Below are 27,191 nucleotides of genomic sequence, written 5' to 3' on the forward strand. Positions count from 1 at the left end.
TTTTGTTTACAGCAGAACAATAGCGATCTTTTTTGTTTGTTGCCAGGCGGAGTTTGAAGAGACCGAGTCGGAGCAAGCGCATCACCATCAGCAGCTGGCCATCTCACACATGAGTAAGACCCGTGACGCTGATTTGCTGACATGTAATATTCCCGCTTCAGACAAATTTGCATTCATCTCAGCCGAAGGAGGCGCCGACAGCGGTCAGGGTTCCTCGCTGTTCTCCGGCGACAGCCCCCAGGTGGGTCAGCTGACCATGTCCTACAGCTGCCCGCCCGCCACCCAGCCTCAGTCCCAGAGTCCCTACCCCTGCGCACACGGCGCCGCCGCCGCCGCCACGCAGCAGCAGCGCCCGGCCTACGCCCAGCCGCCGCAAGCAGTGGTGAGTGACGTTTATCTCACCCGATGCGCTCTCTGACGTGTTGCGTGGTGTGTTGGAGTGAGATCACGTTTGCGGTGCCTGCAAGTGGGCTCGCGGTTATGAGCTGAGCATGATTGCTTTTTCATTTGATCAGTCACGAGAGGACTCGCTGAAGGTTTTCAACTCTTCCCACATTCTTATTATATAATTTCTTATCTCCTCCGTTCAGCCTCATTTTATTGATGACTGTCCTTTATTTTATTTAGTTTTTAGTTTTTTTACTGGGTTGTATTTAAATGTCATGTTGTTGTTTTTTGTCATATTCATTTTTATTTTTTATTTTTTTAATGCTTGTTGTCAAACTGACAGCAACATGATGTATATTTTTGCATAATAATTTTCTTTCTTTCTAAACGTTTCACCTTCTGTAGCCTTGCATAAATTTTATGAAAGTATATTTTTGTTGAATGTATTGTATATTTTCTGTCATATGGTTATGTTGATATTTTGTTGCTGTCTTTGCGTCTTCACTTGTGTTTTTTCCCCCTTCGGTCTCACCTTCCTTCCATCCCCGCAGCCTGCGTCCCGCCGCCGTCGAAGCCGTAGCATGTCCATTTGCGTCCCCCCCTCTTCGTACTCCCTCACCCCCGCACCCATGCCACCACGCCCCAAGCGGCCCTCCACACCTCCGCCAGACCTGTCCTCCTCTCCCTCCCTCGCGGGCCCCTCCCCTCGCGCGCCTCGCTCGGCCGAGAGGGAGACGTTCGCTGGGCGCCTCTCCAGAGCCTTGGAGACGGTGCTTCCACTTCACTCCGCCTCCTCGCTGCCCAACCCAAGGCAGCGGAGGGCGAGCCTGCCCGCCCTCTTCTCCAGCCCTGTAGGTTCAAAGCTCGTCGTCCCGCTGCACCGCGTTTTGGTGGCGAGAAGCAGAGAGTTCGGTAGAAAAAGAGATAACGAGGGATCATGTGCCATGTTGGTTTCTCAGCCATCTCTTTTGCTGCCTCTCTTCTTCTGGTAAACCAGCACAGGATTTTGTTCAATTCTGATTGACTGGCTGTTCAAAATCTATGCAAATGCACTAATATCTCATGCATCTATCCGCAAGGAAAGCTCATTGACAGGAAGAATTTATCAGTCGTGCATGTACAGGTTAGCAGATAAGGAAAAGTACAATAACAATCTAGAGGTCCCTAGAATGTCTTATTTTTTTAAAGTAAAACACTTGAGATAAAAGCTAAATTCATTCCATGTCCAATCTTTATCTCGCATCATCTTTCCCCATTGAAATGAATAGAAATCTCATTAATCCATTTGAGCAGCCCCCCCCCCCCCCACAAAAAAAAAATCATGTTTTTGATAAGGGAAAAAAATGGTACTCTATAATATTGCACTTTATAAAAACAGTAATAACATCATTAAATAACATGTCAAGAATTGTGCGCATCATAATTTTATGCTGCAATTCAAGTTATTGTGCTACTCCTTCTTGTGTGTCCGCATTGGCCACAGCCAGGAAGTGAAATACAAAGATTTTCTGAGTGGAAATCAGCGATTGATTATTTTCGAGCGAGTATTTCATCTTCCAGCTTCCTTCCTTCTTTTCCAGTCCTCTTTTTTTTAATACCATTTGACCCTGTTTCTTCCCTGATTTTCTTTTCTTTTTGTCCTTTGGAATACTCTCTGCTATCCTAACCACACCATTTTGCTTGGGGGATATGTTATTCCGAGACGATGCTCTTCATATTGCCTTTCTGTCCTTCCTAAACGTGCTGTATCTCATTGTCGCAGCAGCATTCAATGGCGCACCCCTGCAGTGGAGGAGCAAGCACGGGAGCAGCAGGGGGGGGCGGCACTCTCCCGCCACTGCCAGACCCCCCGACTATTTTTTTCCCTTCCATCCCCGAGCGCCCCATTTCCTTCTCTCCCCCTCCCACCGGCCCCCCCAAGGCCTATAACACGCAGCGGCGCAAGAGCACGTCTATTCTCGAGGCTCACACGCGCCACTTTCAACCGGCGTACCCCCGATATGGGAGCAGCCTGCACCCCTTCTCCGGCATGGAGGGTGTGGACGCGCCCTCTCTCTTCATGGTCAACCCCGGTTTCGCCGCGGCCGCTCAGAGACTCGGAGTCGGGGAGCATCTGCATCTCCCGGGACAATCGGAACCGGCGTACTACGGCTACAAGGACATGAGGGCGGAGCACGAGGAAGTGGTGAGGAGACTGAGTTTAAATCAAGCAGCCTTACTGGACCATTACGAAGCCATGGCGTACGGCGGCTACCCGATGACCGCGCACCAGCTCGGCCTTTTGACCTTCCACCAGCAGAGGCAAGCGGCTGCCGCAGCTGCCGGCTTGGGCTACGATTCCGGTCCTCAGCCGGGTTTCTTGCACCCTCACATCATGCAAAGACTGAGCGCGCACAGTACGATCCCTCCGCCGGTACCTTCCATGAGTCAACCGGCTGGTTGCCCTGTTTCTTGTTCATCCTCCGACGCGCAACACCACACATCACCTTCCACCTACCCGATGTCGGCGCCGCCAGTCATGGCTGATGCGCCGCCGCCTACGGGTAGTGTCTTCGACTACCATTTAGCCGCCGCGGCCGCCGCCGCTGCGAGCGACCCGAGCCTGCTGGCATCCAGACTGTACCGAGCCCGGAGGAGCTCCATGGATCTCCCACTGGAGGAAAACACCCCGACGGGGTCGTGCGGCTCGGGTTCGTACCTTCGACTCCAGCCGGTAACGGAGGAGATGTGTTCGTACATCAGTCCTGAGCTGCCATTACCACCGGGAAGTCTCCTCTTCCATCACGCTGGCCTGAGCGCTAAAGATAGAAGCCCAGAACCATCCAGCGACTCTCTCCCGTCCTCCGATGCAGGAGAGTTCCAGTCCCCTCCTCCCTTGTGCCGCCATTTCGACCCGTCGGCCGCTCGCTCCATCCCGCAGTCATCCTCCGCTGTATTCTGCGATTCAACAGAAAGCCAGGCGCATCCGCCCTCCATGCAGAGTTTTCTCCCTCCCACCCCGACCCCTGACCTGGGCGCGCCGGCGGCCCAACAGGAGTCGCTCGATCCGAGTGCGTGGGCCCGCCATGGAGGGGTCGTTCCCTCCCGGCCCGACGTGACGTACCATGAGTCATTGCTGGCCATGCAGGCCAATAACCCCACACTGGTACTGAGTTCATATTTTCAGTGTTCTACAAGTTTAAAGCCACGGGTCCAATTACATTATTGCAGTAGTGTTGCTTTGAGTGGGATTGATTGTTATAAGTTAGTTATGTCACAATGTCAAAAGGGTGTATAGTATCTTTTTTGACGGCGTGGTACTGCAGTACTTTTTTAATGCCGGTAGACCGGCAACACTATTAAATATGTCAACTTTTCAAGATAATAAAAATGATAATGCAAATGAGTGATAAGGTAATTTGACCCATGGGCAATTTCTGTTGTACTGGTACCCTTAAAAACCCAATACCCTTAAGCATTTAGTAAGGTTGTGAATTTAACCCCCTCTAGTCGCTTGGACACTACAGAGCACGTCTCAGATGTCCTTTATGAATGTCTCACATATTTATTCCTTGACAATATACTTCCAAATCATTAGTTGGGGCATTCATGCATGTTGCTTGAGACTTGTTCTGTTGGACCAGCTTTTGTAAACAGTCTAAGCCTCCTTTTGTTTTTTTTAATGTTCTGTGCAACGTAAGTAGTATTTTGTCTGTATGTTCATATATGTCCGTATATGAAGACAACGTGTGTTTGTACAGGTATGCCGTACCTATGGTATACTTGAATATTATGCGTGTGCAAATCCAAAGTCTTTTGCCTTAATACTTTTGGTTCACTGATTCATGATTTACATCAAGTAAAAATTTACAGCTCTATTGTATTGGTCAAAGGCCATAAAGCTGCAAGACTTTGTTGATTTGTGCGGACAAACACACCAAAACATACAACGAAACCACGGAGGCTTAGATCAAATATTGCAATGTGCAGGTATTAATTTTATGTTGTTGTTGTTTTTTTTGTAGCTTTGTGTTGTACTGCTTCGATTCAGTTCTTTTTCTTTTCTTTTTTTTTTTTTTTGCTTTCTCTGTTTATTGACATCTTTTGCAGGGTTCAAAGGTTACAGCTGCAAGTCATCAAACCCTTAGAAAGCTGATAGGATCAGTGGATCATATTCGTCATTGTTTTCATTTTTCGTTGAGATTTTCCGTCGTGACGTATCCTGTCCTTCTATTTGTCAGTTTGGCTGTTGTATGGCAACTATACTTTGTTTAAGCTCCAGTTTTGACAAGTATAACGTTGTCTGCAGCTTTCTAAGGGTTCATTTTGGTCTGATAGGCCCAATTCTAATGGCATTTGAATGTTTTTATGGGACTTTGCCAACCAGATTTGTTTGAGGAAGAAGGGTAAGAAAAAGAAAATAGTGCTTGTTTGTACTTTTGTGACGCTGTAACATGCATTTATTATTACTGCCATTAATTTATAACCTGCATGAGAACGAAACCCCGCCTCACGAGCCTAACCCCGATAGAGTGAACGCTACAAGCTGTCCACGTAGCGTAGTGTGTGTTTCATGCCTGTTGTACCCGGATGATGTGTGTGCGTGCGTGCGTGCGTGCGTGCGTGTGCATGTGTGCATACACAAGAGTGAAAACGTTAGAAGTTCCTTGCGTTTGCACTCATGCATTTTCCCATCAGGAAGCCGTACACACATTCTGATTACGTCCTGTTTTTTTCCCCCTCTCTAATTTCGCAACATTTCTACAAAACAGGCTCAGGTTTCACCTGCCCAGCCTGCCCCAGGTTCCCCACAGTTAGGCCCAGCGGCCTCCCAATCGACCCCTCAAGGGAACCCCCAGCAGGTTAGGAAAATCGAATTCTTTGTTTTTTTTTAATGCTCCAAAGCCTTGCAAACTGTTTGAATTCCTCTCTCCAGGTGGGTTCATCCATCCAGTCTGTTGCATCATCAGTTCAAAGCCCGACACACATTTCCTTGCTGCAGGCCTCAGCGCAGGTACTCACTTATGTGCTACCGATACCACATACATATTGACTTTAATGACGTCACGCATGTATCACCTCAGTTCGCGTCTCTTTGCTTTTTTCTTTTTTTTTCTCTGCGCTCGCTGGCATGCCGCCCGTGTCGGATTTGTCGCTCACTCTCTCGTCTGTGTGCTCAGTCATGTGACCTCAGCCCATCTCCCAGTATCGAACAATTTTTTTTTCTATACCAAAGTCAGCGAGCACTGGTTCAGGTAACCTCAGTGGTTGCGTGCGTGCGTGCGTGTTCCTCCCTTCTCCATTTTCCTTCGGTCCATCCCCTTCCTGACTTACCTTTCCTTTTCTGTCTCTTCCTCCGCCTTTCACCGGCTCCTCCGCCGCCTCACCTCAGCCCGGTGTCCCTGCGCCCACCTGTACTGCAATCCCAGCGAGCCTTGCTCCTCCTCCTCCTTCGCCGCCCCCTCCCATCACCGTGCCGTCAGCGGCCTCCCCTCCTTTCCCTCTGCCACTTCCTGTTTCCCCTCTCTCCGCGCCCGTGTCCCAGCCATTGGCCACCATGGTGCCAATCATCAGTGTAGTCCCCGCCCCGCCCGATACTGCCACAGAAGCCCCTCCCCAGGTACTGGTCATGCCACGGTGAAAATGTCCCCACTACCTGAGGTTCCGAGTAGACCCAAACCTTTGTCAATTTAGCTGGAAATAGCTCCCAATTCTCCTGAATGTGTATGTATTATGTATGTTTTTGTATTTTGACCCTGTTTGCTTTTCAGTCTGTGTCTCAGCCCTTGGACCTGTCCCACTTCCAGCTGCAGGCACCCCTAACACAAGCATCCATAGAGAGGTAATAATAAACACATTATTTTGACCGCAATTAAATATCCGTGAGACACACAAGTTTCCGGAAACATACCTGGGTCCAGTTGTTCAATTCTCGGTTATTTGAACCACTGTTCAACCCCTAACCGGCTATTAACTTCTTAACCCGCCGTTAAATATGTGTTGTTCAAAACATGGTCAAAAGTTAATCGTGCTTTTTACGTCACTGGTTAGAACCGATATATCCCACAATTCCTCTTTTTGTTTACTTCCCGGTCGGTGAAAGAAATGGATTCTATCCAAACAACCCCTGGCACTCGCAGGGAAAAAAAGAAGCAGGAACTTTTCTGCTGACGTAGAAAACTTTATTCAATCAATGGTTGAAGCAATTTAGGAGTTTTCGTGACGAGCACGATAGACTCTTATTTTCCACACTTTTGTAGCCCTTTTTTCCTTTTTCTTTTCAGTGGCTACTCTGAGGCTTCGGGCCATAGTGATGGCAATGAGGGTGGAGGTGGAGGTGGAGGCCGCCACGAGGGCCGCTCCGCCAAGCGACACCAGAGACGTTCTGTACGGAGCAGGTCACGGCACGAGAAGTTCTCCAAGGCCAAACTCAACGTCCTCAATGTAATTGTAAAAGCAAAAGACGGCCGAGACGCTCCTCGTGCCAGTATCTTTATGCATTTGTGTCCATGTGAAGATATCCAACCGCGGAGACAGAGTAGCAGAGTGTCAGCTGGAGACGCACAACAGGAAGATGGTCACCTTCAGGTTCGACTTGGATGGAGACAACCCGGAGGAGATAGCCCAGATCATGGTATGATGTATGCTTTTTTAGCACCCCCTGTGCGAGGACTTTAAAGTCTCTGCTGTGGTCTCCAGATCCAGAGCGAGTTCATCCTGGAGAGCGAGAGGGAGTCGTTCATCGAGCAGGTCCGGGAGGTGATCGAGAATGCCGATGAAAAAGGCCTGGAGAGGGACGCCGGTGGCCAGGTGAGTCCAACTCGGGTGCAAGATCATGCGGTTTATTGTTCACGTTTAATAGCGTTTGGTTGGATTCCAGATGACCGGTGACATGACACAGCAGAATCCCGCTATATCGGTCCCCATGCCAGGTGATCGTCATTCTCGTGAAATGGAGCTCTGAGCTAAATGTTGTTACTTTGAGATGCGTAATAAACGACCATTTTGTTTCTTTAGACACGCCACCCAGCGCAACAGGACAAGTGGTCCATTCAGCGGGCCGCAAGTTCATCGTCAGCCCCGTACCAGAGGCCAGACTCAAAGAACTCAGCCTTCCTTCTTCTCCTTTACCTTCTCCTGCACCTTCCATTGCAACAGGTGAGCATTTTCTTTGACCCCCCCTCGACCGCCACCGTTATTTTTCCACCCAGCCCTAAACTCATTGTTAATTGGTTGTGATTGCGTTTGTTTGTTTGTTTTTGGTCAGTTTCGACTGAAGGTTTGGGGTTGTCAAAATCAGCAGGCGCTGTCAGCTTACAGCAAGCCTTCTTGGAGCTGCGACGGAACAAAAACCAGTTGGACCCGGGACCAAGCACCGCACCAGCCTCTATGCACTCCACCCATCCTCCCGTGACCTCTGACCCATCACAGGCATCCACAGCTGCAGTAGAAGCTTCAGCTGGTGGTGCCACCCCGTCGAGCTCAAACCGGGAGGTGCCAGATGTGTCTCCCACGTCGTCCTTCTCTGCTTCTTCCGCTGTGGCGACTCACTCGCAGTCCATTCCTGCTTCCGTCCCGTCCACCTTAGCCCTCACCAGTGTTTCCAACATCCTCCCGACCATGTTCACATGCCCTTGCGCCTCCCTGGTGACCTCACCCTCGTCCACTCTCGCAGCCAGCGAAGTGCCACGCGACCATCGCTCGCTCTCTCCCACCTTGTCGGCTTCGTCCACCTCCTCCTGTGTCGTCCCCACAACCGCCCTGCCCGCTCCGCCGTCTTCCTCCTCCAATGTTTCTTCGGTCCAACCCACCCTGGTGCACTCGCAACCGCAGGTCGTCGCCCAGCCCGGGCAGACGCACACTCATTGTGCGGAATGCGACACGAGGTGAGTTTTAATGAAGCTCCACCAACCAGGAAGTGAGTCGCTTATGAAATTCTGCGATATTCCTCTCCAGGTGCGACGCCTCCATGGAGTGCCAAAGCAAGCCAGACGACATCCAAGCTCTGGAGAAGAAGCTGCGCTCGCTCTTCATGGACCTTGGGGGAGGGGCGGTGTCGCCCCAAGGGGACCCGCTCCCGGCCGACGCCACCTCCGGAGCCTCGGCGGGCGAGACCGCCTCCCCGCTGGGCACCTCCGCCGCTTCTGTCAGCTCCGGCCAGACGGTCAATCCTCTTCAGCCCCCCACGACCCTGGCGCTGGGTTCGCCCACCCCCGCGCAGGGCCCCAGCACACCTGTCTCCACTCCTGCACCTGCTGGTATGTCTTTTAAATGGCTGTCCTCAAACTTCTTATTCGTTGATGTCATTTTTCTCATTTCCTCCAGTAAATTCTGCTACCAGCTTTGTTCAGACGACTCCATCCAAAACTCCCTTATCGAGGGTACCGGTGAGTGACTTTGTAATGCATTCAAATGGATATTCCAATTTTACAGTGGTGCCTTGAGATGTGAGTTTAAATCTTCCCTGTTCATGTTTGTAACCCAAAACAAGAATACTATCGCAAATCATCTTTTCCCCATATAATGAATGGAAATAATGACTTAAATTCATTGCATTTTTGCAATGTTCTTTTCAATAACTTTGTTTTCTGATTAGTCTGACAGTAAAGTTGGGAGTGACAATAAACAGCTTGAAATCTTTCTCTCTCTTTATTTTTAAAGAATTGTTTGCTAGCTGCCAAATTGTTATTGCTTGTGAAGTGAGTTGATTTAAGTTCACTGCTACCGCTGAACTTTTTTGCTCACAAGTCGAAGCAAAAAATTGGCTCTTATCTTGTTGGGTCACGCATCTGGAAGCACCACTGCATTGTAAAAGATCTGAAGTTATTCTTGAATCTGAGTAGCATTGTAGTATTAACACATTTCCTCTTCTCACAACCCCTCTCGCATGCAAATCCACTGACTTTATTTCCCTCTACAAATCTCTTCTCTCCCACTTTCCTCTTTGGGATCAGGCCAGTTCTCCTTCTTCAGAACTCCGGCCATGCCTCCCTGGACCATGTCTCACTCAGGTGTTGTTTTTGTTGCTATCCAAGAGTGCCGTACATCTCCATAATGTCACATTTAACGTTTTATGATGTCTGGGTGGAGGACGCCGCATTGCCAGGCGAGTGATTGAGGCGAGGAAGAGCACTCGGGTCATTTACATTGACAGATATAGTGCAAAAGAGGCCCTCGCTGGCATATTACCTGAGACACAATGGATGGACTTTTATTTCCCAGACTGTTTTGTTTTTTGTGCGAGGGCCACTGCCTGTCTAAAAATAGTCTTCCATTCAACCACAAGAAGCACGCGCAATACAAATGTGGGAGTCGCTGACATTCACTCGCTGCCTCTTACAAAAACCCCTGTGGGCGAAAAGTGTGCTCTTGGATTAAAATGATCTCGACTGCAGTTAAATTTTGCTGCGGTTTGAATGATTTATGGCATGCGTAACCGGAGAAAACATTTTCTATCTGTAGCTTCGATGTGCTTCCACTTGTGTATAATTTATCTGTCGCGTTTTAAAAATGATCTTACCCAATTGAATTGAATGGAAATGCCATTCATCCATTTCAGCCCCCCCCCCCCAAAAAAAAATTAAAATGTGTGTGATTTGGATTTTTTTTTAAATAGCCCTCTATAATATTATACTTTATGGGATACAAAATGGCCGTGTACAAACAAAAATGACATTCTTTCTTGCCTCTCTGCAGTCCCAGCAGCCTCTGGAGGACCTGGACGCTCAGCTGAGACGAGCCCTGAGCCCCGAGAATGTCCCAATTAGCACACCCACACAGGTACACACACACACACACACACACACACACACAATCACACACATTTTATAGATACACTTCTAAAAAATGGTGTCCTCCATGTTTACTTCAGGCTTCCCAGGGTGCCGTTCCTCTGGTGGCACAACCAAGTATGTATAGTGACTTGCACTTTGCGGGTCTTTTGTGACTAGTGTCTTGTTTAATGTGTCGGTTGCCTTTCAGCTTCCTTATCTCCGGAGGAAGATGCCTCCTCAGCTGCTGCTCCTCAAAGTGGAATTCAACTTGGGAGATTTCAGGTTTGAACACCTCAAAGAAAGAGTTGATCCCACCTCCTGCTTTCTCGCTCTTATTTTTTTAATATTCCCGACGTTGCCAAGGTGTCACTGGCCACTGAAGAATCTCCGAAGCAGTGTCCGACCTGCACAGAATCCTCCTCATCCACTTCCACCGCGTGCTCGTCGTCGTCCTCGTCGTCGTCCTCCGGTCTGTCCAGCCCGGAGAGCACGCTGCACAAGGGCTCTTTGCTCCGAGTGGAAGGCGCGCGCGGAGGTGGAGATGTGGTGGATGGACTCCCCAGAAAAATGCTGGCCGGGTCCCAACGCCCTTCCCCTCTCCCCTCGCCAAAACCCACCACCACCATCGGACGCTTCCAGGTAGAAAACTCATCGTGACTTTCATCTGTTTCGATTTGAATCGTTCACCTGTTTGTGTTTTAACACCAGGTCACCGCCAAGGCAGACGCCAGAGTAGGCAGGTTCTCTGTCAGCCGGGCCCAAGAGCAGAGCGCCGAGCCCGGGCCGAGCCCGCCGCCCGCTGCTCGCGCGGCCAACGGGCCTGCCCAGCCTGGCCACGCCCCCAGTCCAGACGCTGCCCGCAAAGTTTCCCAGCTCAGTCTAAACAGCAGCAACTCCTTCAACAACTCCTACATCAGCAGCGACAACGACTCGGAGTTCGAGGACGAGGACTTCAAGCGGGAGATCAACCGACTTCGGGAAAAGTGAGGCGACGCTCGCGCGCTTCCTGTGGAGACTTCCGATCACCAAACTCATCTTATTTTTGTTCTTTTTATTCCACCAGACACGTAAGTGAGATTCAGGCCCTCCACTCGCGGCAGAAGGAAGAAATTGACGGCCTGTTCACCAAACTGGGAAAGGTAAACGACAGTTAGTGGAAACGCGTCAAAATGGAACAAATGACACGTTTGTCCACGGCACAGGTTCCTCCGGCCGCGGTCCTCCCACCGGTCATCGCTTTGGCCGGCAGGCGAAGGCGACTCACCAAGAGCAAATCCACCAAATCGTCCAGAACCAGCTCCTCGCATGGTAGCAAGAGTCCACTTCAGCCAGGTGAGCTTCTTTACTAATTAAACACTCACTTCAGAGGACCGACGGTGGATATACAAAGTCAACCCGTCACCTGTCAAATTCAATCGATAATTATTTTTTTTTTATGTACATTTTCAAGAGTAAGAATAACTGAAATGGGATTGCACAATTGCGCACACGCTCGTACCTGGGACGTGGCTGTGGTTAAGACTGTTGAACCGTTCACATTTAAACTCATGTTAAATGTCAGCACGCACCTGCCACAATTTCAACTTCACATTTCTAAACTAGACTTTTGAAACCTCATTAATCCTTCCACCTTGTCTGAGATCTCAGTTCAGTTCCAGCTGAAGAAAAACTACTCAAAGCTTCCCAAAATCTGTTATGGTCCTTTGGCAAGGTGGAGGGAATTATGAACCGTTCAAAATGGCAGTCAGTGTGCACAAAACCTTCTGCTTTCTGCTAGAAAGCAAAACAAAACAAAAGTCAGGAAAGGCCTACTAAAACTTTATTTTGGATCAATTAGAGATACTTTAAATCAGAGGTGTCAAATATACGGCCTGCGGGCAGGATCAGGCCCGCAAAGGGTTTTAATCCGGCCAACGAGTTGATCTTGTAAAAAAAATAAAATAAAATAAAAAGTAATGTTTGCCCAATTAATATATATATATTTTTTAATATATTGACAGTTATTTAGCTCTTTTGGGCTGGCGTGCAAATAACCAAAATCTGTGTACAACTGACGCCAATCGTTTTTAAGTTCTATACCATGATTGTATGGGTCCGGCCCACTTGGTCATATATTTTCCTCTAGGAGTTTGACACCCCTGCTTCAAATGGTGACTGGTGTGTTGGAAATGTGAAGATCATTAAAAAAAAAAACGGGCATTTGAACACGGGTGTGAAGACTTTGAATATCCACTGTATTTTCACCAGCGTGTTTTATTTCGAGTCAGTGCAAGCATTTAACGTTGTATACTGTATGTGTTTACATGTGTCTGCTTGGTTCCACGTGCGCGCGGGTGGGTGGGTGCGTGCTGCCGCAGTCTCCAAGCTTGAACATTTCTGACGGCCTTCCCTGTCTGTTTTTCCCGTCTGTCTGCGTGTGTGTGTGCGTGTTTGGGACGCTCGCTGTCTGCGTGGGTGCGCGCGCGCTCTCCCTTGCCGCTCGCCCTGCCTCCTCGCCGCCCCCTGCTGTTTTCCAGGCAGCGCTCGGTCGGCCCAGAGCGTCCCCGCGTTGTGCCCCGGCCAGCTGGCCCGGCTCGCGGCTCCGGAGGGCGGCGCCGACGGCGGCGGCGGCGAGCGGCCCCTCAAGGCAGCTCCTTCCGGCGACGTCCTGTGTTCGGCCTACACCAGCTCGGCGGCGCTGTCGGTGCCCAGCTTGTGCGCTCCCACCCCAGGTAGGCTCGAAGCAAATGGCGAGCCCGTCGGCAGTCGCCGTCGTGATCTTTGTTCGCAAACAAACAAAGCACGCTTGTGTGTCGCGACTCACTTTCAACACACTGCTCACCTTTCCTTTCCGTGAGTTCGCTCTCTGTGATAACTCGATGCCTTCTGTCCCATCTCTCTTTTTGTTGCACTCTTCTCCTTTTTTTTCAATCCCTTCCCATCTTCTCCTCCTCCTCTTCACCACCCCCGCCCCTTCATCTCCTCACTCAGGCTGCGTAAAGTTCAGCTGGGGTTCCGAGCGTTTGGCCTTCAAGCCTGGCGGCAGGAGGACGCGCTTTCTGAGTACGCCCTGCTTGGCTCTTTGTGTGTAACGCTTTCATTTCTTTGCCTTTCGACCCGTCGTATTCCGTCTCTTTCCTCTTTTTATCCATTCTTGTACAACCATCAAGTTCAAATCTCCTTAAGAGCAGAAAATCATCCTATGATGTCACTCATTTCTTTTGGGATGTTAAATTAGCAGATTCATTGTATTTTCGTGACTATTACACATTTCAATAAGTGTGTTATATCATCATTTTTCCATGATGAATTTAACACTTTGGAGTGCTTCTGAGCTCTCCGCAGCATAAACCTCCTCCTCTCCGTTCTCTCCCTCAAAATCCGAAAACGGAGAACGGCTGACTTGGCTCACAACCAGCAACTCATTGGATTGATCTCGTCCTGTACAATTCTGTCACTTTTGATAAATGTCAATCTAATATTGAGTTTAGCCGGATAAGCTGTGGCGCGAGGGCTCAGGATCATTCATTTCAGTGAATGCTGAAAATACGACACGGGTTGATGTCTCGGTGTCACAACATCATTTTCATTCATCTTAAGGCCGTATCGCTCCTGAGGTTTACATTCGGACCTGTTACCGGGTTTTAACTGTCCACTCTCTCCCAATCTTCCCATTCTTGCTTTCTGGGTGCCGTGCAGGGAAGATGGTGAAAAAAGTCTGCCCCTGCAACCAGCTCTGTAGTAACTATCGCTCTTCTTTTTTTGCTCTTCCCTTCTGCTTTCCATCCATCGTCGGCATCGCTTTTAATTCACTTTTTTCAGCTGACGTACTTGAATTGACTTAATGCATACGCATGCACCTGCAAGTTAACCCGGACACTTAAAGCAACACTAAGGAACGTTCAGTTTGTTGATTATGGCGCCACCATATGGACAAAAGTGGTAATGTTATGCCTGAAGGAAGACCATATTTCCCACGAGGACAAGCGCATTGCGTCGTTTTTTTTAGCTCGAGCCGAGCCTATGTTGATCCTTGAATGTCCTTTTATTCTGGTAGCTTTTTCTTTTTTGTCTCCTCAGACAAAACTTTTCAGTTGTTTTGCAGCTTCTTCCAGGAAAGCAGTAATCGTGCGTCGACATTCAAATGAACTTCCTTCTTTGTAAGGAATGGGAAAAGGGGGGAGTGACGTACGCCATAAAGCAGTCAGCACATTTGTCGTTTTTTGGGTGTGGCAGTGTTCCTACCACCCTCCTCAAAGTTGTGCCGTGCCAGTAAAAATGATGCAAACTTCCTCAAGCCACGGCAAAGATTCCATTCAACTCGTTTTAAGTCCATGTTTCATCAGAAGAGTTATGAAAATATTTGATTAAGCTTGAAAAGTTCCTTAGTGCTACTTTTGTGGTCTTTTTTTCTTAATCCTCACCCTTTTACACTTTGAAATACATTACCCAGAGTTTTGTTTGATTTGTTGTCTGTGTTGCATTTTTCATTTCATTAAGATGTCTTAATGTGCCAGTAATCGAAACAAATGCACTCCTACGTAGGACTGAACAATTAATTGAATTTAAATCGACATAGCAGTTTGGTAGAATGCAATTCTGTCAGCCGGTATGGGCTTCTTCTTTTTTCTTTTTTTTTTAGGTATATTTTATGTATTTATTTTGTGTCTCGATAAGTTCAGTGCTTAAAAAATGCAGTCCGTATGTTTACATAAAACGTTTCATGAAACAGGAAAAGTTGAAATTAAATCACAAATTTGTTTCCATTATTGTGTTTTATTAAGTTAACTGAAGTAGATAAACTAACTTTGATATGAATTCATTTGCATTTATTTGAGGTTAAGTCTAACCTATAATAGCAAAATATTTATGTATAATCTGATATTGTTTACTGTAATACAGATTAATTGCTTGCTTTTGTTTGTTAAAAAAATAAATGTGAAGGATGGCCTTGCAAAAAAACATAGCACATTAAATTGCAATCGTAGCGGTGGGAAAAACAAAAGCACAATTCAATAATTTTTCAGAATTGTTCAACTCACAAGTCATACTTATCGTACCATTGTGACGTCTCACTCTCTCGTCTCGTGCTAAAGGGACCAACAGCACCAACGCAGTGAGCGGTTCTGGCCCCCTTTCTCAGAGCCAGGGGGGCTCCCAGTGTCTCAACATGTCGGCCCCTCACCAGCGCAAAGGAACGTTTACAGATGATCTCCACAAACTGGTGGACAACTGGGCCAGAGACCTCTCACAGGTTTTTTTTTTATTATTATTTTTGTTGCCCCTCTCCAATCGGGTTCGTTTGCATGGATACTAAATGATGGTTTTGTTTCGATTATCCAGGGAAAGAAGAGCACCAAACAGCTGCAGCAGGCGCCAGCGCAAGGGCACAGCTACGAGGTGGGACCAAAACACACGTTGTGAAAAAAGTGCGAGTAATTGACACTCCCCTAAAAACGATCATGATCATTTGCAATATCAATCGTTTAAACTGCACACCGATATAAGATCCGAGAACACTTCATCATATATTATTTGCTTGATGGAGAACAATTCTTCAAAAAAGAGGCTTTGAGACGTTTACATGTTGTAATTTACTGTCAAACATTGAATTACACAAAAACATAAACACGTGTTGTGTACTTGAAACAACCACGCATCTTTAGCTTAGAACTGCCAGCTAGCTTGATGCTAACAATCGATGTGCGGCTCGCAATTAGCATCGTTGTTGCAGTATTGCGACCGTAAAAGCAACGGATTTGATCCATACCTTATTTTGGATGATGTCATCGTCTTTAGGTGATCCAGTCGGCCAATCTGGGCAGGAAGTTCTCCGCCCCGAGCCAGCTGTGCCCGATCAGCACTGCCGCATCCGCCCACCTCCCCTCCAACCCGACTACCTCTCTGGCCTCCCGCAAGGGCTCGCTGTGCCAGCCCCCTGCCTCCCCGACGCCGCCCCACCCTCACCCACCTCCGCACTTCATCCCGTACGTGCCCGGCCCAGCCTACGCCGCGCAGTGGTCCGGGCCCGCCCACGGCCTCTCGGCGCCGCGCGCCGGCCCCCTGCTGGTCAGCGCCTCCCAGCCGCTCGGCCCTTACGCCGCCTCGACGGGCGGTCAGGGGCCCCTGCACGCGTTCATGCACAAGTCGCTCAGCAACCCGGGAGGACCCAACATGAGGACCACGTAGGGGTCGGCGGCGGGGGGGGGCTCGTTGGCCCGACCGGACTCCGTGAGTGAAGAAGAGGACGTTTGCCAAAGAGGTTTGAGCGCGTGCACTTGAAACGCGAAACATGAGACGTGAGCGAGCACGACGACACTGAAGAGCTCCTCCAGGTCGCTCGCGGTCTTTGCTTGTAGCTCTTCGAGCTAACGTGCAATGTGTGAATACGAAATACAAGAGTCACTCTGAGCATTCACCAGGATGCAAATAGGAACACAATTGCTCGCGTCAAAGCAATAAAATGAGAAACCTTGGAGAAAAAAAAGTGACCTTCAGATCAACATTTTGCGTCGTTTCTATTTTTATGTCGAGATTCCTTTCAGTTTTCTTTTTTGTTGCACGCACATGCCTCATCTTTGGCTTTTTTCTTTTTTTTTGGGATGATTATGATTTTGCCACATGAATGTTGTTGTTTATAGTTATTTTATTTAAAAGGAAAATACAAGAACGCCTCGTGCGCGTGGGCTGTCACGCGCACACATTTTTGTGTGATGTGTAAAAACAACACTGTGATTGTTATTGTTTGTTAGGAGTCATAACAACAATTTGGAGGATGCATGGGTGGGCGTTCCGTTTTCTCAACTCACCAAAAAAAAAAAAAAATTGCCTTAACCGACAATTCAGCCACCAATTGACCTCCAAATGTTTTCATTCAAATGTGACATGCTAGCTACTTTTTTTTTCTTTTCTTCCGCAGTACTTATTTACGACACTTTAAACTTTCCCATTTTGCCCTGTTAGATGAATGTGAATGTACAAAGCAACTGTTTGAGTCTGCTTTCTAGTGCCTTGCTTCACTCCCCCCCCCCCCCCCCCCAAACACTGGAGAGCGCACGAGTTTGTCCGAGTTTTGGGAGGACGTAACGTTCAAGATGACGACTGTATTGTTGGAAGAAGGCCATGCTTGTGTTTTGGTTGCGTATTGTGACTTCCCTCCATGCTGTGATGCACTATTGCTCACTTACATATGTTCAAATAAGGCCACTTGAGTTGATGTCGCCTTGAGCTGAGAGTCCTCAAATGGCACGTGAATGAATAAATGCAGAATTGGGCAACCTAAATGGCCATAGAAATGTCTACACACTCCTGTTCTAAAGCTCGATTTGACCTTTGTGTAAAACTCATTTGAACATTTTTTTTCAATCTTTTCAAGAGGGGACGTAAAAAAATATATATATATGAAAAATTGTAGTTTCATAAGTGTGCACACCCTCTTTTAATATGGACATGGCTGTGTTCAGTCAACCCATCGCATTCAAACATGTTAATGTTATGTTAAATGGAAGATGGCACCAACCTGCCACTATTTGAAGTGCCTGTGCTTAACCCTAAATACATTTCAGGTATTCTAGTAGGCTGTTTTTGACTTGTTTACCCCTGCTACTGCTATTTTGAACGTTTTCATAACTTCCTCCACATTAAGTGGGTGTGCACACTTACATAACTACAATTTTACTTTTTCTTGAAAAGATAACAAAAAGGGTTATGTCAAATTAATAGTGCAAATGTTTCTTTTTTTATTATCTTGATCTCATTTTTATGCAACAAAAACCAGGGGTGTGTAGACTTTTTTTTTTTTTAACGGTCTCTCCCTTAAACCACAAAAAAAGCCAGACCATTTTGATTTGATTTTGTGATAGAAGTAAAACAAAAGAAAACGATTCCCCAACCCCGCTTTTCGTCAACAATGCAATTCTAATTTCTTATAACATTCGATACCTTTATTGTGTAGCGGGTTTCCTCCTCCCAAAGCTGCAGTTTTCAAGAGCAACAAATGGGCTTTACTGTGAAGTTGTACTGCAGGACTTTAACTGTGAAAAGCTGGTTGGTATTGTGAATGTTCCTGTATTAAAGTGGGGTGAATCAGTCTTTATCACAGTGTAGTTTTAAGGATTTAGCTCAAATTTAGGGGCAGATTCTGTTTGTGTGCCATCGCAGGACTCACTCCCCCCCCCCACAGTAGAAGTAGTCCATTTATTTTCCTTAGCTGTCTGGTGTAGTCTCAAGAACGGAAATGTTGTGTTCCCGATCTCCGATGTTCATATGCTGACTTAAAAAAACAAAACAACCCCAAAAAAATCCTCACATGTTTTATCTGCTGTTTTATTGTGTGTAGCAGCACCTAACTAACTCCGTGGTTTCTTTTCTCTCTATTTGACAAAAAAAAAAAAGTTGGATGTGAAAAATAAACACATGGGGTCATCAGCAGCCTTTAATGGTATGTTTTGCACTAAGTAGAGAGTGTTGAAGCTTCATATTAAAACAAATACAATTAAATTGGTTACTTTATTTGTAAAGACTTAATAAAAGTTGTTGAAAAGAATGTCAGTGATGCTGTATTATTTTGTGGCGTCTACTGCTGTTCTGTTTTAGGTCACAGTTGGTGCATTGCAACATGTTAAGGAACAGCAGGTAAGCTGAAGGCAAATACCAAAGACTGCTTTTCTTCATTTTCCTCGTCTAAATCAGTCATTTTTCGATTTTACTCAAGTGGCCTGCATATAAAGTGAATTTGTTCAACTATACCAGTGACGTATATTGACAGGCAGAATAATTAAATGTGCTTTCTCTAGCTAGTGGTTCATAATTATTATTATTATTTTATGTTTTTGTATTTTTTATTTATTTTTTTAAATAAGAAAAATTAGTGAATTCGGGATGTATAGGCTCCAGCGTGAGGATAAGCGGTTCAGATAATGGATGGAAAAATAAGTGGTTTGGTTTGAAGCACTGGTTTACCATTGGAGTTGCAATACCTGTTTTGTCCACACGACGGCAGCAAAACATGAAATCATACATTTACTACTAAGGAATCAAATGAAGTTGCACTACTTGTGTGGTTTAGGAACCGTTATTGCTTCGAATGTTATGAATTTAGTTAACTGTACAAATCTAAACAGTAATTTTACAACAAAGCCTTGTAAATGTGACTTTATTGCATTGATTTGTGACGTGTTCTGTCACTTATATCAGTTATTAGCCCGGCCAGGCCATTCTAATAAACGTCAAAGTTTTGTCAGGACAATTTAATATTATGATTTGGCTCAATTCAGACGTTTGCGGTCTTAAATGAGAATTGTGCAACTTCAGGGTGCCTTGGAGTGAACACGGCAACAGCTGAGTGTCCTTCAGTCGGCCCGCATCGTAAAGTCACATTTGTTTGTGTACATTGGCTGTGTTTGTGTTGAGCTTCGCTCTTTTACGCTTACTTGAGCACATACAGGCCATGTCATGGGGGGGGGGAACTTCTGAAACGCTACGGGCGCGGTTGTTTTATGGTTCTATGCACTTTTGAAACCGACTCAGCCTTGAACGCTCGACTTTGCTACTATTAAGCAGCCACTAGTCACAGATAGCTGAATTTCACGTCTATACGCGGCTTTTGTGTACAGAACGGCTCTTATTTCCCTTACTTGACCTCCATTTTACAGGCACCTTGAACTCACACAGAACACCGGCCAGCGCTTCAAGCCCAAGCCACGCCCACAACACCCTCTCTTCCGGCTTCCTCTCGCGGGCGCGCGCGCGCTCACTGGGCCTGCTCCTCCCCCTGTGTCACGCACGCGCTCACGTTGGCGAGTGTACTTTTTGATGGAAGCAAACCTCCTCGCGATGCTTTTCACTTTTCGCGAATTAAAAACGTCATTTGCGGATTAAAAAGCAACACAGATAATAAGCGAAGACCTCTGGAAAAGTAAGTGTGTCGATAAAAACGTTGACAACATCGGATCCTGTATTCAAAGAATGTTCTTGACACGTGAAATTGCATTTAATTCAACGCGCAGGTGATGTAGTTCACACTTAGCTTTTATGCTAACTTATTAGCACGTACATTATCCACATTTGTATATATCAAATTTTTGTCTTTGTTTTTTGTACTCTGTACTATGTTTTGATGCTGCATAAGATAAGATGCCCTTGTTCATTTATTTGGTCATTGTAAGTGTGTTTTTTTCCCCCCAATGGGAAGCTGGTTATCATACATTTATTATTGTGGTGTTATTTTTTCATTTTAAATAAAGCACATTGAGTCCTAGCTGTCTGTGAGAATTACAAACAAAAAAACTATTTAATGATGCCATCTTGACCTTATTCGTTAATTCAGGTGGACCAAGCGAAGTCAACATTCTTCTGTGTTAGTCATCTTACAACTAATTAACAAATGTTGTTCTGTTCGCTCAAATGGTTTGTATTTGTGTGTTCAGATGCTGAGCGGTCGCCCTGGGTGGGTTTGCCGCCATTGAGACTCCAACATGGAACGCGAGGGCTCCTTAAGGAGGTAAGAAGTATGGTAAGATTTCTTCACAGAGGTCCAAGACGTGTCGACTTCACCAGCCTGGGGAAACTCGCATTTGAGTGGCATTTGAAGACATTTTCTTGATCTATTTTTCAGAAAAATTAAGTTGATGGACAGGTTTTCCAAGTCTGACGTTGTACGTTTAAACATGAACAGCTTTTCAGCATTCGCGTTCAATTTGTACAGAAAATGGCGGCTCCGTTGAGCTAAGCGGTCAAACGCAAATCAAATTCTCACGCTCAACTCCAGTCGGACCACATGCTTCACTGGGGACCTTGTCGCTTTGTCCTTGTTTGTACACACACACATTCCTGAATGACCTCATTGATGCTTTCATTCATGAAAAAAAAAAAAAAAATCCCCATCCGAGCCTTTTTTCTTTTGAAAGCGGTTCCAACTTCAATGTTGAGCTCGCGTCACAAATGTCGTATCTGCCGTCAGTCGCGTGATGACCAACCGGAGTTTATTATTATCCAACACAGTTTGCTTCACTAAACAGACAGAACGGCTAAAAGAGGACTTTTGTGTCATTGTGAAATTCTTCCCTCCATCTTGGCTGCACTTGAAACCTCGAAGGCTTCTTTTGTCGGGTTCGCACAAAAGCTCACGTGGCCGCCGACCGCGAGCGCCTGTTAAAGGGAAAGTGGCGAGGCAGGGACGAGAGCATCTCCCATCTTCGGCATATGCAATAATAAACACATTTGAAGACCCTTTCAAGGGAATTTTTGTTTTTTTTAAATATATTATTACACATGTTTGAAGATAATTGCTGAAAACGTGAACACACTGAGACCGACGTGCACTCACTTGAGATCTAGCATTAAATGTTGTCAGTTTTTGGGAGTGGGCCTCGTCACAGGGTCCAGTGACACACCTCAACTGTCTGGCGGACAGGAAGCATGTGGACTGGGCTATTTTGGAGTGCCTCGTCGTCTGGTGTGAGTGCTTGCAGAAGTGAGAAGTGGGGAGATTTTTTTTTTTTAACCAGGATATGGGCCACATGGCGTGGCCACTTGAGAGTGCCTTGTTGTTGTGCTATGAGTGCACGGAGTGAGGGTTGGGGGGGGCCACATGGCGTGGCTACTTGAGAGTGCCTTGTTGTTGTGCTATGAGTGCACGGAGTGAGGGTGGGGGGGGCCACATGGCGTGGCTACTTGAGAGTGCCTTGTTGTTGTGCTATGAGTGCACGAAGTGAGGGTGGGGGGGGGCCACATGGCGTGGCTACTTGAGAGTGCCTTGTTGTTGTGCTATGAGTGCACGAAGTGAGGGTGGGGGGGGGGCCACATGGCGTGGCCACTTGAGAGTGCCTTGTTGTTGTGCTATGAGTGCACAAAGTGAGGGTGGGGGGGGCCACATGGCGTGGCTACTTGAGAGTGCCTTGTTGTTGTGCTATGAGTGCACGGAGTGAGGGTGGGGGGGGCCACATGGCGTGGCTACTTGAGAGTGCCTTGTTGTTGTGCTATGAGTGCACGGAGTGAGGGTGGGGGGGCCACATGGCGTGGCTACTTGAGAGTGCCTTGTTGTTGTGCTATGAGTGCACGGAGTGAGGGTGGGGGGGGCCACATGGCGTGGCTACTTGAGAGTGCCTTGTTGTTGTGCTATGAGTGCACGGAGTGAGGGTGGGGTGGGGCCACATGGCGTGGCTACTTGAGAGTGCCTTGTTGTTGTGCTATGAGTGCACGGAGTGAGGGTGGGGGGGGGCCACATGGCGTGGCTACTTGATAGTGCCTTGTTGTTGTGCTATGAGTGCACGGAGTGAGGGTGGGGTGGGGCCACATGGCGTGGCTACTTGAGAGTGCCTTGTTGTTGTGCTATGAGTGCACGGAGTGAGGGTGGGGGGGGCCACATGGCGTGGCTACTTGAGAGTGCCTTGTTGTTGTGCTATGAGTGCACGGAGTGAGGGTGTGGGGGGGGCCACATGGCGTGGCCACTTGAGAGTGCCTTGTTGTTGTGCTATGAGTGCACGGAGTGAGGGTGTGGGGGGGGCCACATGGCGTGGCCACTTGAGAGTGCCTTGTTGTTGTGCTATGAGTGCACGGAGTGAGAGTGGGGGGGTATTTTGAAGGCTCATTTTATATACTTATCATCTATTTGTCCTCTTCCTGCTTTCTGGATCTCGAGGAGTCTCCACAACCGGTTGAAGCTGGCCAGCGGCTCCTCCTCCAGCTTGACGGACCTCTCGCAGGCCAAGACGCCATCGGGAGGAGCGGAGAAGGCGGCGCTGGCGGACGAGGGCAGCAGGGACAAAGGGAGCCAGCAGAGACGGGCGGGCGCCAACGCCACCTGGAACAGGTCGGAATTGGCGCTTCCGCTTCTCGAACCCGATCTCTTTTCACGCTCTTGCGTTGCTCGCCTGCAGCGCATCGCGAGAAGAAAAAAGCTGTTTTGTGTGCTTCGTGACGTGAAAAAGAAACAAAACGAAGCCCAACGTCACCACATCCTTCCTCTCTTGCTCCCCTCCGGCTCTTTTTCTCATCACTCCATCTCTTTTCTTCTCCGCTCTTCTATGAACAATGCAGCATTCATGACTTAAGATAAGCGAGCTGGATTTCGCGACAAGGCCACACAAAGCTCATTTTGTTTGAATTTTGCCTCCTCAGCATTCACAACGCCGTCATCTCGGTGTTCCAGAAGAAAGATTTGGGCGAAAATGAGCTCTTCACTCTGAACGAAGGCGTCAGGTGCGCTGTTTTTTTTTTCCCTCCCAATTGAGGTCCTTCTGCGTACACTGTTTGACTCGGCAACGCTGTCGTCAGCGATGAGCACTTTGTCGTCGCTGCGGCTTTTTGAGCTCGTCATTTCCTGAACCCGCTGCCGTTCAAACACGCGTGCAAATGCCCGCATGATCGCGTGCGTGCGCGTGTGCTTCCATCCACTTTCACAGGCAGCTGCTCAAGACGGAGCTCGGCTCCTTCTTCACGGAGTATCTTCAAAATCAGCTGCTGACCAAAGGCACGGTCATCCTGCGGGACAAGATTCGCTTTTATGAAGGTGAAACATCAACCCAAGTTTTCGATTAACTTGCTTTATTGCCCAACATTCCGATCACAGAGGAGCAGTCGGCCTTTTATCTCAAAGGGGGGGGGAAGTAATAATTGACTAAACTCCCTGATGTCAAGTTAACGCTTGAGCTGTGACAACGTGACGCATCTCTGCATGCCTTGCCTTTGTTGTGCTCAATTTCTTTTCGACGCGCGCGGGAAGCGACGCCTTCAACTGACCATGTTTGGTTCTGTTGTGGCAGGTCAGAAGTTGTTGGACTCTCTGGCTGACACCTGGGACTTCTTCTTCGGCGACGTTCTGTCCATGCTGCAGGCCATCTTCTGCCCAGTGCAGGTGGGACAACGCGACCGCCCACCGAACGTTGCGTCTTTTAGTGTGAAACAACTCGTAAATATCAAATCCTTTACTTGGGTCAGAAAATGGCGTCATTTTGTATAAAACAACCCATCAGATGGATCGGTCCATTTTTGAGCCATCATTGGGTTACTTTTTCAACTTGTACAGAGCCTATAAAAAGTCTACACACCCCTGTTCAAATGCCAGGTTTTTGGATAAAAAAAAAAAAAACAGGACCAAGAGAAATCATTTCAAAACATCTTAAAATCTTATCTTATATCATCTTATCTTAAAATGAGGATGTGGCTTTGTTTTCAATTTACCGATCACATTCAAACTCATGTTAAGTCGGAGTCACAGCAAACCTGTCGCCACTTATAAGTGCCTCCACTAATTAACCCCAAATAAAGTGCAGCTGCTCTAGTAGGCTTTTTCTGACTTTTACCACAGTGCTCAAACCCCCCCCCCCCCCCACCTTGACTAAGCCCCCAGTTATGGCAGAAGAAAAGCAGCCTTAAAGCATCTTAAGCAATGATCAACTCAACAGTGTTAGCAATAAACTTTCAACCTTCTGCTAGAAAGCAAAAGAATGTCAGGGAAAGCCTACTAGAACTCCTGAAATGTATTTGGGGTGAATCAGAGGCACTTTAAATGGTGGCGCCACATCAGTTCCCTTCTCAAAAATATGTTTATTTTATTTTATTGATACCCCCAACTTAGCTTTGAACAGGGGTGTGTGGACTTTTTATACCCATTGCATGTGCGCACTTTTTAGGGAAGGAGCCGTCGGTGCGTCAACTGGCCCTGCTCCACTTCCGAATATCATCACCCTCAACCTGAAGCTGGATGAAGCTCTGTCGCGGCCCCGAGCCCGAGTGCCGCCCTCCATCATACAGATGCTGCTCATCCTTCAGGTCAGCACGCACGCACGCACGCACGCACGCACGCACGCACGCACGCACGCACGCACAACGCTGGACAAACGCAATCTGCGGCCAAAGAGCGGGAAGTCATCTCAGCGCGAACGCGGCCGTCTTCCCCGTGACCTCTCGGTCAGATTCGGCAAACGGTACATTTTTATGCGGTTGCCGGAATCCAATTCAAATCGACATCGCACTGCCGTGTAATTTTAGGATGACATTTTTTTTATCGCAAACGCTGCAATTTCATAAAATAAATAAATAAAACGCATATTGAATCGTAGTGTTAAAGGGGAAAAAATCACAATCCAAATTTTTTTCGGTCATTCAGCCTAACAATAACAGTTGAGTCGCTACGTGTGAAAACTTTAGGTTAGTTTAACTATAAGTGAGAAACTTTAAAAAAAAAAAAAAGTTTCCACGTTTGGAAGCAGTGAAAAGTGGAACGCGCCAAGCAGCGAAAAGTGGAACGCGCCAAGCAGCTTTCAGATTCTTTCATCTGCAAAATGTCGAGACGGCGTGACGCCATTTTGTGTCTGTTGTGTCGTTCGTGCGGTTTGCTGCTCTCGTGTGGCTTTGACGCACGACCCCACCGACTCGACCTTCGCCGCTTGTAAAAGGCCAGCTCCGGGTCTCTTTGGGACCCGTGACAACATACAGTACCAAAAAAAAAAAAAAAAAAAGTTCAAGAATACAAACACACACACATTGGTTGCGATTTTGTGTGTTCTGATGCAGGGTGTCCACGAGTCCAAAGGTGTCACAAGTGACTACTTGCGTCTGGAGTGTCTCATCCAGAAGGTGGTCTCCCCTTACCTCGGGACCCACGGCTTATATTCCCAAGATGGTTCATCCAATCAGCACCGCTCCTCCTGTCTGCTCGGTGTGTGGCAGACATAAAGGACACCTTCAGTAAAAAAAATAAATAAACATGAAGTCCATTTCTTTTCCTCATCAGAGAAACGTCAACAACGCTCAAAATTGGGCAACCCCCCGTGGTCAAGAACCTCGTGGTACGTTCCAAGAGCTACAACGTTCCCATACTGAGCCCCGTGGCGGAATACGACGCCGATTCGTCTGCGGGAGGCGGCGGAGGTCTGAGGCGCCACTCCGTGTCCGAGATGACGTCCTGCGTGGAGGAGAGCTGCTCGCCATCCAACGCTGACCACTCGGGTAGGACGACGCCCACGTCTCATCTGCGGCATTGTGCTCATCCGGTCCCCGTGTGCGCAGGTACCGCAAGCCAGAATCCAGAGGGCCCGGGGTCTCTGGCGTCCAAGTCCCCCGGAGTCCTGGCCCAGGACATCGGCTCGGCTCCCGGCCGATCGTCCAGTCCGGAGACGGGGCGAGCGCGGCGTTCCGGGAATCGCCGGAGTCCGAGCCCGACGGCATCTTTCTGGACTTCTCGCAAGATGGTTCCGGAGGCGCGACATGCAGCTGCAGCGGACAGAGTGCGGCCTGACAGGTGACCTCAGGACACCTTTTTTGGATTATCTTGACTCGCGGTAGCGACTCTTTTCTGAATCACGCATTCATACGAATTGAATGAAATCTGCATGTGGAGCATCAATTTGCATTTTGGATCACTTGCTAATTGATGTCAATTAGCGGAGGATAAAACATGGCCGCTGTCGTCTAATTAAAGTCATCAGTATTTATTACATTGTGGTCAAGATCTTTTTTTCAGGTCAGAAGCTCTACCACACTGCCACACAGTGGCCATTTCTATGCCTGCGTTCATTCAGACAACGAGAACCAAAGAACAATGAAAACAATTTTATTTTACATACACCTGAAAATTGTTGCCTTTCAAGCATGAAAATGACATTCAGATCCAAATACAATCATATCACGGTGAAACTATAAATAGTAATGCCACACACCATCGTGCATTCTAAAATGGCTGAAAGAAGCAGGAATGATGAAAATATTCACGTGAGGCTGAAACCAGCTCAGCTTCTGCTATTAGCTTGAAAGTTGACATGTCATAATATGTCATGCCCAGGCCACAAAAACGTTCTTTTTTCCTTTTTTTCCTTTTTTAACATACAGCAATCTGCTTTTTCTTCATTGTTGATGCCACTAAATGGCAGTCGGGCGTCAGTGAAACGCGGCCGCGTCGCGCGACGTCAGGAGACGAGACTCTCCGTGCTTCAGGGTGAAGAAGGAATCCGGTTTCAGGCTGTTCTGCTCCAGAGCATTGTGGAGCCGATGTGGCGGCTCCAGGTAGTGCTGAGTGGACACAAGCGGCGTCAAGAGCAGGTTAGGTTGGCAACTTGCCGCCTTTCCGAGTTC

At 47.6% G+C, this 27,191-nt stretch overlaps 3 protein-coding genes across 4 annotated transcripts in view; 2 read left to right on the forward strand and 1 right to left on the reverse strand.

Moving 5' to 3' along the window:
• wnk1b (WNK lysine deficient protein kinase 1b) overlaps positions 1-18,663 on the forward strand; it is a 76,816-nt gene extending 58,153 nt beyond the window's left edge. The window contains exons 16-46 of one of the 2 annotated variants that reach the window (XM_086058959.1): positions 47-113; positions 183-382; positions 939-1,238; positions 2,150-3,532; positions 5,139-5,228; positions 5,303-5,380; positions 5,547-5,621; positions 5,759-5,986; positions 6,138-6,208; positions 6,651-6,810; positions 6,884-7,000; positions 7,066-7,176; positions 7,247-7,298; positions 7,384-7,524; positions 7,634-8,252; positions 8,323-8,624; positions 8,692-8,753; positions 9,321-9,377; positions 10,063-10,146; positions 10,238-10,274; positions 10,348-10,421; positions 10,503-10,778; positions 10,848-11,122; positions 11,203-11,278; positions 11,342-11,471; positions 12,656-12,850; positions 13,110-13,202; positions 13,818-13,859; positions 15,215-15,372; positions 15,462-15,518; positions 15,918-18,663. In XM_086058959.1, the coding sequence (XP_085915085.1) occupies positions 47-113; positions 183-382; positions 939-1,238; positions 2,150-3,532; positions 5,139-5,228; positions 5,303-5,380; positions 5,547-5,621; positions 5,759-5,986; positions 6,138-6,208; positions 6,651-6,810; positions 6,884-7,000; positions 7,066-7,176; positions 7,247-7,298; positions 7,384-7,524; positions 7,634-8,252; positions 8,323-8,624; positions 8,692-8,753; positions 9,321-9,377; positions 10,063-10,146; positions 10,238-10,274; positions 10,348-10,421; positions 10,503-10,778; positions 10,848-11,122; positions 11,203-11,278; positions 11,342-11,471; positions 12,656-12,850; positions 13,110-13,202; positions 13,818-13,859; positions 15,215-15,372; positions 15,462-15,518; positions 15,918-16,307 (6,000 nt within the window). In that variant the 3' untranslated portion in view covers positions 16,308-18,663. The remainder of the gene's footprint in view (positions 1-46; positions 114-182; positions 383-938; positions 1,239-2,149; positions 3,533-5,138; positions 5,229-5,302; positions 5,381-5,546; positions 5,622-5,758; positions 5,987-6,137; positions 6,209-6,650; positions 6,811-6,883; positions 7,001-7,065; positions 7,177-7,246; positions 7,299-7,383; positions 7,525-7,633; positions 8,253-8,322; positions 8,625-8,691; positions 8,754-9,320; positions 9,378-10,062; positions 10,147-10,237; positions 10,275-10,347; positions 10,422-10,502; positions 10,779-10,847; positions 11,123-11,202; positions 11,279-11,341; positions 11,472-12,655; positions 12,851-13,109; positions 13,203-13,817; positions 13,860-15,214; positions 15,373-15,461; positions 15,519-15,917) is intronic. The other variant, XM_086058958.1, reaches the window with a different exon arrangement.
• Positions 18,664-19,709: 1,046 nt separating this feature from the next.
• Positions 19,710-26,557, forward strand: LOC147159142 (proline-rich protein 5-like). Its single transcript, XM_086059903.1, is given in 13 exon segments — positions 19,710-20,034; positions 20,546-20,618; positions 22,749-22,929; positions 23,238-23,318; positions 23,522-23,628; positions 23,882-23,972; positions 24,750-24,790; positions 24,793-24,890; positions 25,635-25,779; positions 25,855-25,884; positions 25,887-26,069; positions 26,130-26,251; positions 26,254-26,557. Coding segments are annotated over 12 exon segments (1,209 nt in total). The 5' UTR covers positions 19,710-20,034; positions 20,546-20,593; the 3' UTR covers positions 26,359-26,557.
• Positions 26,558-26,599: 42 nt separating this feature from the next.
• Positions 26,600-27,191, reverse strand: part of napepld (N-acyl phosphatidylethanolamine phospholipase D) — a 3,226-nt gene continuing 2,634 nt past the window's right edge. The window contains 1 exon segment of the mRNA XM_086059037.1: positions 26,600-27,189. Coding sequence (XP_085915163.1) covers positions 26,997-27,189 — 193 coding nt within the window. The 3' untranslated portion in view covers positions 26,600-26,996.

This window comes from Leptonotus elevatus, chromosome 17, assembly GCF_054856555.1.
Source record: "Leptonotus elevatus isolate MCC_2025b chromosome 17, RoL_Lele_1.0, whole genome shotgun sequence".
In the NCBI taxonomy this organism is placed as follows: Eukaryota; Metazoa; Chordata; class Actinopteri; order Syngnathiformes; family Syngnathidae; genus Leptonotus; species Leptonotus elevatus.